This window comes from Haplochromis burtoni, unplaced genomic scaffold (genome assembly GCF_018398535.1).
Source record: "Haplochromis burtoni strain Fernald_Lab_line unplaced genomic scaffold, NCSU_Asbu1 Contig_74, whole genome shotgun sequence".
Lineage (NCBI taxonomy): Eukaryota > Metazoa > Chordata > Actinopteri > Cichliformes > Cichlidae > Haplochromis > Haplochromis burtoni.
Genome location: NW_024582435.1, coordinates 92,535 through 105,684, shown reverse-complemented (window position 1 = coordinate 105,684; position 13,150 = coordinate 92,535). Strand labels below are relative to the sequence as shown.

At 40.1% G+C, this 13,150-nt stretch overlaps 1 protein-coding gene across 1 annotated transcript in view; it reads right to left on the bottom strand.

Annotated features, from left to right (window-relative positions):
- Positions 1–237: 237 nt before the first annotated feature.
- The window catches only part of ube2f (ubiquitin-conjugating enzyme E2F (putative)), a 48,271-nt gene continuing 35,358 nt past the window's right edge, over positions 238–13,150 (bottom strand). Inside the window, exons 10-12 of the mRNA XM_042221763.1 lie at positions 13,054–13,086; positions 11,957–12,019; positions 238–510 (exon numbers count right to left, since the gene is read on the bottom strand). Coding sequence (XP_042077697.1) covers positions 460–510; positions 11,957–12,019; positions 13,054–13,086 — 147 coding nt within the window. The 3' untranslated portion in view covers positions 238–459. The remainder of the gene's footprint in view (positions 511–11,956; positions 12,020–13,053; positions 13,087–13,150) is intronic.

The window sequence follows — 13,150 nt, the reverse complement described above, 5'->3', positions numbered from 1 at the left end:
TCTTGAGTCATCAAATTTAAAAATAGCCAAGCGTGACTTGTTGTCTTCTTCAGTTAAACATCGCATCCAATTCCATCGCCACGTGGCTCGTGTCCGACGGGCTCGTCAGCGGGGTGGCGTCATTCGTGTGTCTTGCCACAACAGACAGACACTGTGGTCACTGTAACCTTCGACCGATTAACTAAAGCGTTATTTTCTTGTGTATGTAAGTCCTCTCTTCAACGTGTGACTTTTTTCTTTTTTATTTCATTCCTGCGATGTGAAGTTTATTGCAATTGGGTGAACAGAAGAGGCGGGGCGTCGCCAGAGCTGTGGTGTCGAGAGGGAGGGGAGTGGTACGAGTCAAAGAGTCAGCTGCTGATTCACACATGTGGGAGGGGAGTTGGCCAAGAGAAGCAGAGGCAAGGTAGAGCAGTTTGGTTAGTTGGTGCAGGCTGCAGCGGGTCACCAATGCTTTTATCATCTGGCGTAATGCTTGATGTAATCTTGAACCTTATTCCGAAAGTCCTCCTGAGGACAGAGAAGGTAAAGGGAAGAAAAGAGTTAGATGGGAAAACTAGAAGTAAAAATGTTGCTGTGTTGCTTTTTCCGTTTAAACGTTTAAATTCTTACGTCCGATAGTTTAAAAATGAAATTCTTCAAGTTTTCCTCACTCGGGGCACATCTAGTGCCCGAGACGTGGAGTGCTTGACATCTTGATAATAATGACGTCTGTATCGAGTCGACGTTCCTTGGCCATATCCCTTCTGGTCCTTAGTGTCTTCCTCTTTCCTTACCATGTGTCCCCCCCCTACTCGATCATGCCCCTTCAGGTTATACTTGACATCGTTCCACCCCCACCCACCATGCACGAGTCCTGTAAACGCCCCTCTGTCGTTACTTCGACTCATATCTCCTGGTGGCATCCGGTCCAACCAAGCTGTGTGTGACCTCCACTCTCCATCCTCTTTTTTCCCCTCCTCCGCTACCCGCTAGTTTTAGTCACGGTTTAAGTTTTCCATCCTTTAAAACCATTTGGCTTTTCTTGCCAACATCCTTTTCATCTTAACTTCTTTTTAATCCCATTATTCCTCTAAACACTGTTTCAATTCAATTTTATTCAGATAGCTTATACTTGCTTTACATTGTAGAGTAAAAACCTTATAATATTACAGAAAGATGTTTCAGCAAGCACTTTGTGACAGTCCAGAGACATTACAAGTCTCTCTCTCTCTCTCTCTCTCTCTCTCTCTCTCTCTCTCTCTCTCTCTCTCTCTCTCTCTCTCTCTCTCTCTCTCTCTCTCTCTCTCTCTCTCTATCTCTCTCTCTCTCTCTCTCTCTCTCTCTCTCTCTCTCTCTCTCTCTCTCTCTCTGTCTCTCTCTCTCTCTCTCTCTCTCTCTCTCTCTCTCTCTCTCTCTCTCTCTCTCTCTCATCTCTCTCTCACACTCACACTTTGAGGCTACAGGCTATTAATTTGAGCTGCAGCAGCTTTACTCTGTTGTGAAAAGGTTTCCTTTATTTGGTCTACACTAGAAAATGCAAGGTCAGGCTGTTAGCTACACACATTATAAATCATAGAAAGTGCTGTAACTGAGGGTGCTGCTCACACATAACAACACAGGGGACATTTTTTACTAGTATTAATGATGATGCAGGTATGACTCTGCACAGATTGCTAGCATTTCCCAAGTATGCGGACATGGGGTAGAAGTTAGGCCCCCCAAAAAGAGTTGAATCTGACTTAGGCCCTAAATAGCAGGTTAATCCTACTCTGTTTATTTAAATTTCTAATGAGAAACTATGTGCTACAGGCTCACATGGTCTTCTGCTGAATGTATTTTGAGTAAATGATCTTTTCCCCAAAGAACAGCACACAAATCATTCCAAACAGATGGATTTAATCCATCTGTGCTTTCAACTGGCCATTTTGTTTTTGCTATAAATATTTAGCTAGCTTATTCGTGACTAAATTAATATTTGTGCACCCTTGGTTCCTAAGCATCCTCGTCTGTCGACCCACTTCTTAATATACCTCTGCTTTTTTCTTTTTTTTCTTTTTTTTAAACCCATCCACCACCACAGGGTCCTGCCCTTGTCACAGAGTCTCCCCCTCTTGTCCAACCTTTCACATAAATGTGCCGTGCATTGACAACAACGCCCTTATTTATGCGTCAGGTCGAGCGGCCTGTTGGTTACGCACACATTTCTCTGAGGTCGCTGGAGTACGAACAAGAAATGGAGAGCATGAGAAAATATAGAATAAATGGGAAAGAGAAAGAGAGAGTCTGTGCACAAACAGGGGAGACGGCATAAATGCTGAAAAGTTGCCAGCAACCATAAAAGAATTGATGACAGCGGTCTGAGAATTGGTCCATGGAGGGATGATGGATCAGCTATTCTCTGTTGAGAGATTACTCCCTTAAGACTTTAATTAATGCTAGAAGAGGAATGAGCGCAGTGTGCTGGAGTACCCAAACTGCTTGTTTCTAAGTGAACCTACTATTTTGGTTTATTATATTGATATATATAGAGAGAGAGAGATCAGACCGTACTGACTAACATACTCAGCCAGTCACACTGCTTGGCTTGTGACCTCAGCTTAAAAAAAAAAGCAAAGAGAGCTACTGAGAATGGACAAGACAACAGTAAAAATGGTGAAACTGAAGACATACACCTAGTGATGCACAAATCAATGAGTCAGGGATCAGAATCATCCTTGATTGGTGAACATCTGTTCAGCCTCGTGTCTGTTTTGTATTTTGCATGAAACGTTGATGTTTTCTTGATTTTTTTTAGTTCTGGTTATTAGGAAAAAAAACTGGCAAAACACACTGAGCCAAGAGGAAATTAAAATGGGCCAAATATATTTCAAAGCTGCTATTACAAAAGGTGCAACTTGAAGAATTACTGCACAATAATTATAAACAACTTTTTCTCTTCCATTAATTAAATTTGAACAGCTTGATCCAGGCTTCATCAAGTATACCTAATCAACTACTTGCTAAATGCAATTATTTAACCAGCACATTGAGGCATGTAGACACAGTCAAGACAGCCTGGAGAAGTTAAAACCAAACAGCACCACAGACGTTGAAGGTGACATCGTTGTTGATGCCAAATGGGCTCATCTGAGTATTCCAGAAACTCCCGATCTGCTCGGACTTTCCCACACAGCCATCACTGGTGTTTACAGAGAATGGTCTGAAAAAGGGAAAATATCCAGTTTGCGGCCGTTCACTGGTAGAGATCAGAGGATAAGTGCTGGACTGTTTCAGGCTAATATGAAGGCAAGAGTAACTCAAAGTAGTACTCATTATAACTAAGGTGTACAACCTGGTGAGTGGAGGTCACAATGAACTCATAATGAGCTTTGTCCTGAAATATTGGTACATTGAGGCCATAAATGGGTGGACATGGTCAGTAACAGCACTCGGACGAGCTGTGGTGTTTAAATGTGGTGTTTAAGAGCAGCTCAGACTGCACAGGATGCCAAACCTCGAAGCAGATGGGCCACAACAGCAGAAGACCTCACTGGACTACACTCTGGTCAGCTAAGAGCAGGAGCTTGGATGATGGGGCCAGAATTTGGTGTAAATAATACGAAAGCATCGTATTTTTCGGACCATAAGGCGCACCGGATTATAAGGCGCATTAAGCAAAACAAAACAGTCAGAGAAGTCAAACTTTACTCAACTCATTCTTCTTGCTTCCTCCACTTCCGTACCATTGATTCATTAATGTTGAATTCTCTCACAGCTGCTCTATTTCCATGTTGTTGCAGTATATGAATGACTAACCTTCTATTGTGGATGGATTATCTCAGTTGTTCTCCTGACTGAAGTTTGGTCCGTTTACAGCATCCTGCCATGCGATTGCATTTGTCCCTGACCATTGGAAACCCTCACGTTAACGAGTAGAAAAAAGTTAGCGTTCATCCTCCAGCTTCACTGTGTTTGTTATGCTAACATAGCTGTGTCGCTAGCCACCATGTAGCACATCATTATATACCAGCAAGTCCAACTTCAGTAACCCTACAAACGTCACTGCTGTTTAGTTTTCTGTCTTCATTTATGTTGGAAGTGACAGCAGAGCTGTACGTTTGAATTTTTTAACAAATCTCTCAGTCAGAACATGCTATATCATGTTTAGCTAACTAGCGAGCTAACTTCCTGCTAACTTCTAACTCTGTTAAATTTAATAAATTCTGTTTTCATGGATGCCTGGATGTTAAACTTAATTGTTACACCTGGTAAAGCAGCAACGCTGATCATCTTATTAAAGATGAAAGAATTTAGACAGTTTTTAACTCTCAGTGATGCTGCAGTGTTCGTTTGACTTTGGGACCTGAAGTAACTGAGTTTAGGACCCAGATTACTCCACGAGGCTCTTGACTACAGTAACCGTAATTCTCCGACAATCCATAAAGCGGTGCGGCTTCGTAGCTTACCAAAGTCGTACTAAAGCGTTTGACAGATTTTTGAGGGTCGTGTACCAAATAAAATCGGTTTGAGGTCTGTATCACAACCAGAATACATAAGGCGCACTGTCGATTTTTGAGAAAATTAAAGGATTTTCAGTGCGCCTCATAGTGCAGAAAATATGGTACTTAAACTACTTAAACTGTTAGGGCTGGTAGTAGAGGTGAAATCCTGTGGGGGATATTTTATTTACACACGTTGGGCCCCTTAGTACCAGCTGGGCAGCGCCTAAACACCACAGCCTGTCCGAGTGTTGTTACTGACCATGTCCACCCCTTTATGACCTCAGTGTACCCATCTTTCAGGACAAAGCTCATCGTGAGTTCATTGTGACCCCCTCAGTCAACAGATCTAATAGTGCACCTTTGGGATGTGGTGGAATAGAAGGTTTGCATCACTGATGAGCAGCTGACAGCAACTGTGTGACACCACTGTGTCAATATCATCTCAAAATCTCAGAGGGATGTTTCCAGCATCTTGCTGAATCTGTACCACAAAGAGTTCAGACAGTTCTGAAGGAAAAAGGATGGGGCAAACTCTGTACTGTAAGATATACTTAATGAAGTGGCCAGTGACGAGCGTATAGACATTAGTATGTCAATCTATCCAAGAACTGCTGAGAGAATTCACTAAAGGCTGAAAATTTTAAGCTCACAGTTCATCTTCTGACTACTGTTATAATAAAACCCTGCCTGTGACACTTAGTGGCTCTTCTTCCTCATTTGGCAGATGACGTGACATCACAGAGGGAATTAAAAAAAAAAAAAAAAAAAAAAAAGGCAAATATGTGGTGACAAAATGACACATTAACTGTGGAAGTAAACACCAATAGAGTGCACACAGATTTTAAGCTAGAAACTCTTTGTCAACTGGGTCCAATTAAGATGTCAATACAGACTAGGAAGTTTCTCAGTGGCAGAATAAGAAAACAAAAAAACCTTAATTAAGCTATCACACAAATATGAGGAGAAACAGGATAAGAGCAACAACTATTAAAGACGACTCACAAAAAAAAAAAAAAAAAAAATAGTACGGGTACATTTACATACTTTGATCATATACGTTTCTCTTCCTTTGTTCTCGATTTTTCTCTTACAAAAGAAAATTGGCTGAACTGCAAATTACTCTGAGATTCATTAGATTTAATATTGCAAGTGAACTCTGCAGTCGATTAAAAAGTTTGTTGGACTGGAGCTTACTTTTCTTGGCTTCACCTAGAGAAAGCAATTAACTCTGTTCCTCCAGTGATCTGCACAGGTACTCAAAATATGCACCACCATCAGTGGGAGGGGAATGTAAATTAAACCCTGTGGGTTCAAATGGTTGGTTTAAAATCGACTAAAATATAAAAACTGAGCAACTGAGGGCCTCGGGATATATCAGGTAAGCAGACTATGAAAGGAAAATATGTCGGAGTAAGGAGCGATGTGAACAGGAAAGTAAAGAAAGGACAGCAAACAGAGATGACATCCATCGAATTAGCCAACTGTTCCCAGTCGTCTTTTTAAACATACAAAAAAGACGAAAGAAAAGCAGAATGAAGAACCAGGCACGTGTTAAAATCATGCTCTAAGCTTCTGTAGTCAATCCACTTGTGTCCACTAATCAAGGATTTCAGTACCCTGGATCATTCTTTGCTGCATGTAAATGTGATTTGATATCTCGCTGGTAAAACCTGGAAGTGTGAAATAAACTCCCAGGTATCCCCCCCCTCTCTCTGCACCTACTCAGCTCAGCTGAAACTTAATTAGCACTGCTGCGGGTGAATAGCTCTGCATTAATTGAGTGCATGGAGTGGTATACTGAGGCCACAGCCTTTTGTTTAAAAACCTATACTGGAGGTGTCACTATGCAAAAGCAACTCTGCTACAGTCTGAAAGGAGGAGGTGGAGGCTCTGGCCGCTCACGATGGATGACATCGTGGCTCATGCAGCACTGAACTCGTCACCACTCTGGATTCCCTCGGCTTTTTCACCTTAAGAAAGGCCAGGCTGCTCATTATACAACTGCTGCTTTGACTTTGAAATTTAGAGCCAACTTGTGCCTCACTTTATCTTCCAGTGACTGTTTTCTGATTATTTGCACAAATCTTTGCTTCCACTTCAGCTACAGTTCATCAGTGTCTACAGGCAGGGCCTACGCTTTGTCTGGCCACTCCGGACGCACCATCTTTTCAGATGACAACAAATGGAGTTAAAGACCTTTATAGACCACTTTACATCATATGCTTGTTAAGTCAGCACTTGGTCTGACTAAACACAGACAGCAGCAGAGAGCAGACATGTCCAATGCTGTTGTCGTTCACTGCCTGGCTGCCACTGCAGAGCTCTGACACTAAACTGATAGAACAGGTACACAACACAATAAGGTGACTGGAGCTGCTGAAGGCTCTGACAGTGTGCTTGTTAACCCGTGTAAGAGCCTGCAGTGTAAATCCAAAGGACAGTCTCCCCTGTAAGACTTTGGGAGTGGACATTAAACCCCCCCCCAGTAAACCTCGTCTGTTGTGTACGTCGATGGCACAAAATGAGTGGACTGTTCACTGTTATAGAGATTGTTGGGGTATTATTTTGGGATCCTGTTCTACACCACACACTCCCACATGCACTCATATCCCCAACTTCCTGTACTGTGGACTGAAAGACAGTGAGAAATCGTGTCTATGCATGGAACTCACTCCAAGCTAAATCCATCAGTCATTCAGTTCTTTATATGTTGAGACAGTTATTTTATCTTTTTCTGTTTCTGTGCCACGGTTTGACAAATTTAGGGAATACCTTATTACATGTCAGATACAGGGGCAATAACATCTGCTGAAGCCTACTGGGATGGTACCGATAATTCAGGACATTTAGTGGGTGACAAAGTAGAAAAATATTAGTATTTTATAAACAAGAAGTGAACACTGCTTCTTTTAAGAGAGACTCAAGAATAAGCAACCTTGATACGTGGTCTCCTTTTGTGCTTTAACGAGACCCTGTGGGTCATTCATGGACAGAAAGCTGATGAGGAGAAGAGAAGCCCAATCGAGATGCAGCAAAAGGTGAGAGAGTGTGTGTCTGTACTTGACACGTCTGACTATTGACTGAAGAAGCAAAGCCACTCGAGAGACCCAGGAGTGAGTTAGAGAGAGTTAGTCCCTTTAATTGGTCAGTAACAATAAATGGAGGTGCAGAACATTTAGCATTGTATGAATGAACTTTGAACCCTCCAAGGGCTGACTGGTACAAGGTCACTGTGCCGCTCTGTGCGCTTTAGGACTAGGACAGAGAGTCTACTATGTATCCCAAATACACAGGCTCCCGTTTGTATTTCATATCCACCGAAGTATACATACTGTAACACAGTCCTCTGAGCCTTCTGCTCGCTCACGGTTCAGCTTGTTGACATGTTAACAACATTTGATATTTTATGATAGAAGCATGCTCGTGCTCTCTGGTAGCGTGTTAATGGTAACAGCCAATGTACACTGTTCACACTGTCCAGAACATTTCCACCACTGCTGTTGAAAAAAACTGAACAAGTAAGATGTAGGACAATTTTTAAACAATGTGATGTTTTTACATTTCTTCTATTGAATTAAAGCATTTCAGTAAAAAGAAATGATAGAATCCAACTTCTCTTTCTTGTAGGTGCAAACTTAAAGAAACGTCTTATCGCTGTGATCACCAACAAGGACTTCTCCAACAAGTACTAAGCCATGTTTTGCTTGGAAATCAAATACTTTATTAAAAGTTTAAATTATAACTTTTATGTAATGATTTTGATTCCTGGATCTTTGGTAGATACTCTGTAATTAAAAATGTAATTCCTAAAAACTTGTTAAAACCCTTGATTAAAAACTGAAGATTTGCATTTCATCACAAGGTGATGGCTTTATTTAAAATCCAGCGTGGTGGCATACAGAGCTAAAAAATACAAATGTGTAATTGTGCAGATACTTGTGGACCTGTATGCTTTTCAGTTTGCTAACAGATTCAGTACTGTACAAAATATTCTTAAAGTAACTAATATAGTTGGTGCATCATCGAATGCAACCCAGCTCCATAGTCCTTCCTCAAGTCTTTCCACCATTCAACATTTACTTTTTTCTTCACATGCAAAACCTACTTCGAGTCAGCATGTATTATGTAACTAGGGCACAGAAAATGTTTACACATCAAGAAAAACAGGTAACTGACAACAAGCGCCCAAATCACCCTGTTCTTGGTTTGAAACACAGATCTCAGAAAGATGACAGTCAGTCAGTCTCATCTTTCACACACTTCTTTAAGCTGGAAGGAGCTAATTAGTATTTATAGATCAAGTCTTTGCTGAAGACTTCAAATGTCAGAGACTGTGTGCATTGCAGAGCTCATTATTAATCCACTTCCTTCATAAATCACAGAGAGATTCATACAGAGAAATACAATTTTTTTTGTTCTGGGCAGCGACTCCTGAACATCTGTCATAGGATGATCTCCTTTCTTCAGTGTCAGCTACTCTACCACGCTTTGATCACCTACTACAAATACAGCAGTTTATGTAAAAAAAAAAAAAAGTTTGAACAATATATATAAATATAATTTTTAAAGAAGTGGACATGTTAACACAATCTCCCTGTCCTATTTAGAGTTATCTCTGAACTGTTTGTTGTACCGCTGTCTACACATGTACACAGACAAAAACCCACTCACAACTAATAATAGCACAATACCATTATAACCAACAACGCACACGCACACACACACACACACACACACACAGATTTACACACACTCATACTGCATTGCTCATGAGGATGCTTCCTTTTAGCCACTTTAACCAGCTAATGTATTCAGAGAGCAGCCACAGGAGGAGCCCCACTTCAAATGCCTCAACACAAAGTAGCACACGCATCCACATTCACAAGCATATTTGTGTACTGACACTCGCACTCCCACATCTCTATCCACTCGCTGCTGAAGTTGATTACAGCAGGCTTTGACTCAGTGGGAGTGGGTCACGGTTGGATGACTTTTCAGATGTTGTGACTCTGAAAAGCCACAACAGGCGGTAAAGCACCACTAAAACTTACTGAAACACATTTCGAAATGAGAGATTTTTATCATTAATGTATCAAATTAGTAACTTTGTTAACTCAGAACTATAACTGAAAACACTAAATGGATACACTACAAAAACAAATTCTGCCTTTTGGTCAGTCTTATCAATTCAAACTGCTTTTAGTTTCACAACTGATCTGATTATATATCTGTGGTTCAATGACCAAAAGTCTGTTTCAGTATAAATGTGTGTAATCAGTCAAAGTTTAGAAAAAAAAAACACTGATTTGACTAAAGCCACATTATAAAGCTGAAACGGGTAAAGGTGCTAAATAACAGAGTGGGGCAGTAGAATTTTAAATTTAATTTTAAATAAATTTTGTTTATTTGTTTAATTATAAAGCACCGAATTACAGGTCACCTCAAACTGCTTTATACTGTAAGGTCAAGTTTCTAAAGAACACAGAGAAAACCCCAACAGATGGACAACCCCTATCAGCAAGCACTTGGTGACAGTGGGAAGGAAAAACTCCCTTTTAACAGGAAAAATCCTCCAGCAGAAACAGGCTCAGTGAGGAACAGTTGGGGGTGAGCTCATAGAGTTTTCTGTCAGTGTAATTATCATATTCATTCATTGCTGTAAGTGAACAGCAATGAATGAAGTAGCCACAGCCAAACGTAGGCGCTTCTGCTATTCTGTCTGTGCCCCACAGGATGCGGTTGTTGAGACAGCAGTACATCAACTACATTACATTACATTAAGGCAGCAGAGCATATAATGTTTTTAGAGGGGTATATTGAACGAATTCATCAGCTACATCATGTTAGATATTCGTTATAGCAAACCGGAAGTTAAGAGACAAAGAAAGAAGGCTTTCATGAACCAGTAAACCACACTCACATGACAGATTAAGTCTATACATGGTTTACAGGCGTTTGTTTCCACCTATTTAGTCAGTTAATAAAGATCCAGTGGATGCTTGACAAAACACAGCAGTCAATAAATGAACTATTTGCAAGCAAATTTACCTGCAACAGCGTAACAGCTGCAACTTCTGCCACAAACACTTTTTAAACCCTCAGCCTTTTAAAACCCCACGCACAGTCAAACCTGCATATCTAATGGGGGCTCACATGGCAACCATCATCACACACTGTTGGATACACTCCAGTGAACACGGGAAACTGTACGTACACAGGGCAGAAGGTCAGTGATGTACTTCAAAATGCTTTCAGCTTGCCCCTACTGAGCCTTATAATTATTTCAACAGTCAGCAGACTCCCTGCAGATGTTGGCCAGAAATCTATGAATTAAACTTATGTGACCAAAATACTCAAATGATCAGTTTTAACAGTTTTGACACTAAATCGCAGGTAACTGATGGCCAAGTTAAACATAGATGGAAGGGAAGTAAGGCGACGCAGCGGGAATAATAATTTAAAGATTAATCAGCCAGGATAAACATATTTTTTCAGGGATCTTGTGTGTATATATTTATTTATTTATTCTCTATTGGGATTCCACTGTTCTCATGTTAGCTCAAAGCTTACCCAAAAAGCCCAGTAAATCCCTGGCACTTACCAATATAAGCTTGACTAAATATATCAAAGTTATAGTCAGAATACATAATTAGCTTACAAACCATCAGGGTAGTGAAGCATATATAAACCCAGACATCCAGTTTGATGGTGTGTTATTTGACTTACAAATGGCAGAGCGTGCTTCAGAGGCAGTGTATTCAGTAGTCTTGCACAAAAACACCATATGCACCTGCTCTGTACAGACAGTTCTGGAATCATAACGTCACACTGTCTGCTCAAAAAGGTTGCCGTGTGCTCTTTGTCTTCAGCCCACCATACCAGATTAAAGCACACCGAGTTACCACATAATCCAGCTACAAAAGCAATGGTTTGCACAGAGCACCTCTGAAACCTACAGCAGCAGAAATGTTGTTTCTAAATATAGCTTATATGCAGCAGGATATGCAGCAGTAAGAATCTCACTGTAATGATCGCAACGTGTGTATGTTTCTCCTCCAAGACACGTAGATCAATCTAGCGTACTGGGATTATCAACATCTACATATAACAATGCAACTATTATTTTTAGAACACACATCTACGAATTATAAGTTATGTGTAGTAGCTGATCTCAAATGAATGGAGACATTGTTCACATTTTGTGTGCATTACGTGCACACTTACATACATTTTCGTTAAACTAAACTGGAATGTGTTGTCATGCATATCAGTAAATAAGAGTAAATAAGCTTTTTTTGCCGTCTCATATATACAGAGATATAATGAAGATTTTAAAAAGGCAATGTGATAAATTAAAGTACAAAGTATGTGTTTACATATGTAAGCGATAGCCACAGGCTAGTATTATGAGGACTACGAGCACATCTTGGATGCTGCAGATAATTAACAAGTGTGCCGAATTTATACCAGATGACCTGAACGACATGTCTCACCTTGTCTCTCAGATGATGTTCTGCTGCATCAATGTTCAGCGGGTCATCAAAGTTCAAAAGGTCCTGTGGAAGAGGCAAAGGAGGGGGTCATCATCGTTTGATGGATCAAACCACACACATCTTCAAAACTGGCATTTATTTCAGTATCAGCTACATGTGTTAATTCTGTAAACTTTGGTGTGGGAAATACAACCCACATTCACATTACTTCCTTTCTGTATTGACACCCTGAAAGCAGCAACTGTGATAAACAGAAAGAAAATTGAGCTAAAACAGACGCCTGAGAAGTGGTTTCCTTATAAAGTGGTAGGACTTAGGGCATGGCCACCGATATTTAAAGATGTTAGATGCTGTTTAGACATGTTCGAAATGTGATGAGGTTATTCAAGCTCACATTAAATGACTGGACTAATTATTCAAAATGCTTTAAGCTCCTTAATCTCTTCTTACTATGGCAGTAAATAACTTTTTAAAAGTTATTTTTATTTAATTAAAAAAAAAAAAAAAAAAAATCAGACATACTTTTAAAATTCACGTTTAGATTCACAAAATTAAACATTTAACATAATTCTGAAAGGACATTCAGATAACTGTATGTTTTTCCTCAATATAACCCTCAATTCGATTACTTATCAATTTCATTCATTTCCTAAAGAATTTATAATCAATTAGTCCTTATCTTTCCATATAAGACCTGGAACTAGGAGACATCCAGAGCCAGCTGGCCCAGGATCTCGATAAGTAATACGTAATCCAATTTTCTTGCTTTTATTCCCCATCAACTCAAAGCGTTCATCATGAGGAGAAAGATAATTTCTCTACGCTGCAGAAGCGGATAAAAAAAAAACAAAAAAAAAACAAGGACCTTGTTTAATTTGATGTGAATTAAGAGTAATGTCATTAGCATAACCTACATACAGCGAGCAGCTTCAATAGTGTGAATGTCTTTGTGAAGGTTTACTCTCCAGTTAAGGGATTTAATTCAGGGAGGGCTTTAGGAAGCTCTTTCGTTGGATTTCCCCGATTTAGATGACGAAATTCTCCAATGAAACTGTGCATGTGTTCACGCGTTAGGTCATAAACTAGCAAAAACTTACAGTAAACAAGGAGTTCAATCCCCAGACCACATCCTAGAAGACAAAAACAAATTAAAGAACATTAACAAAAACACTACACTTACTACATTATATGCAT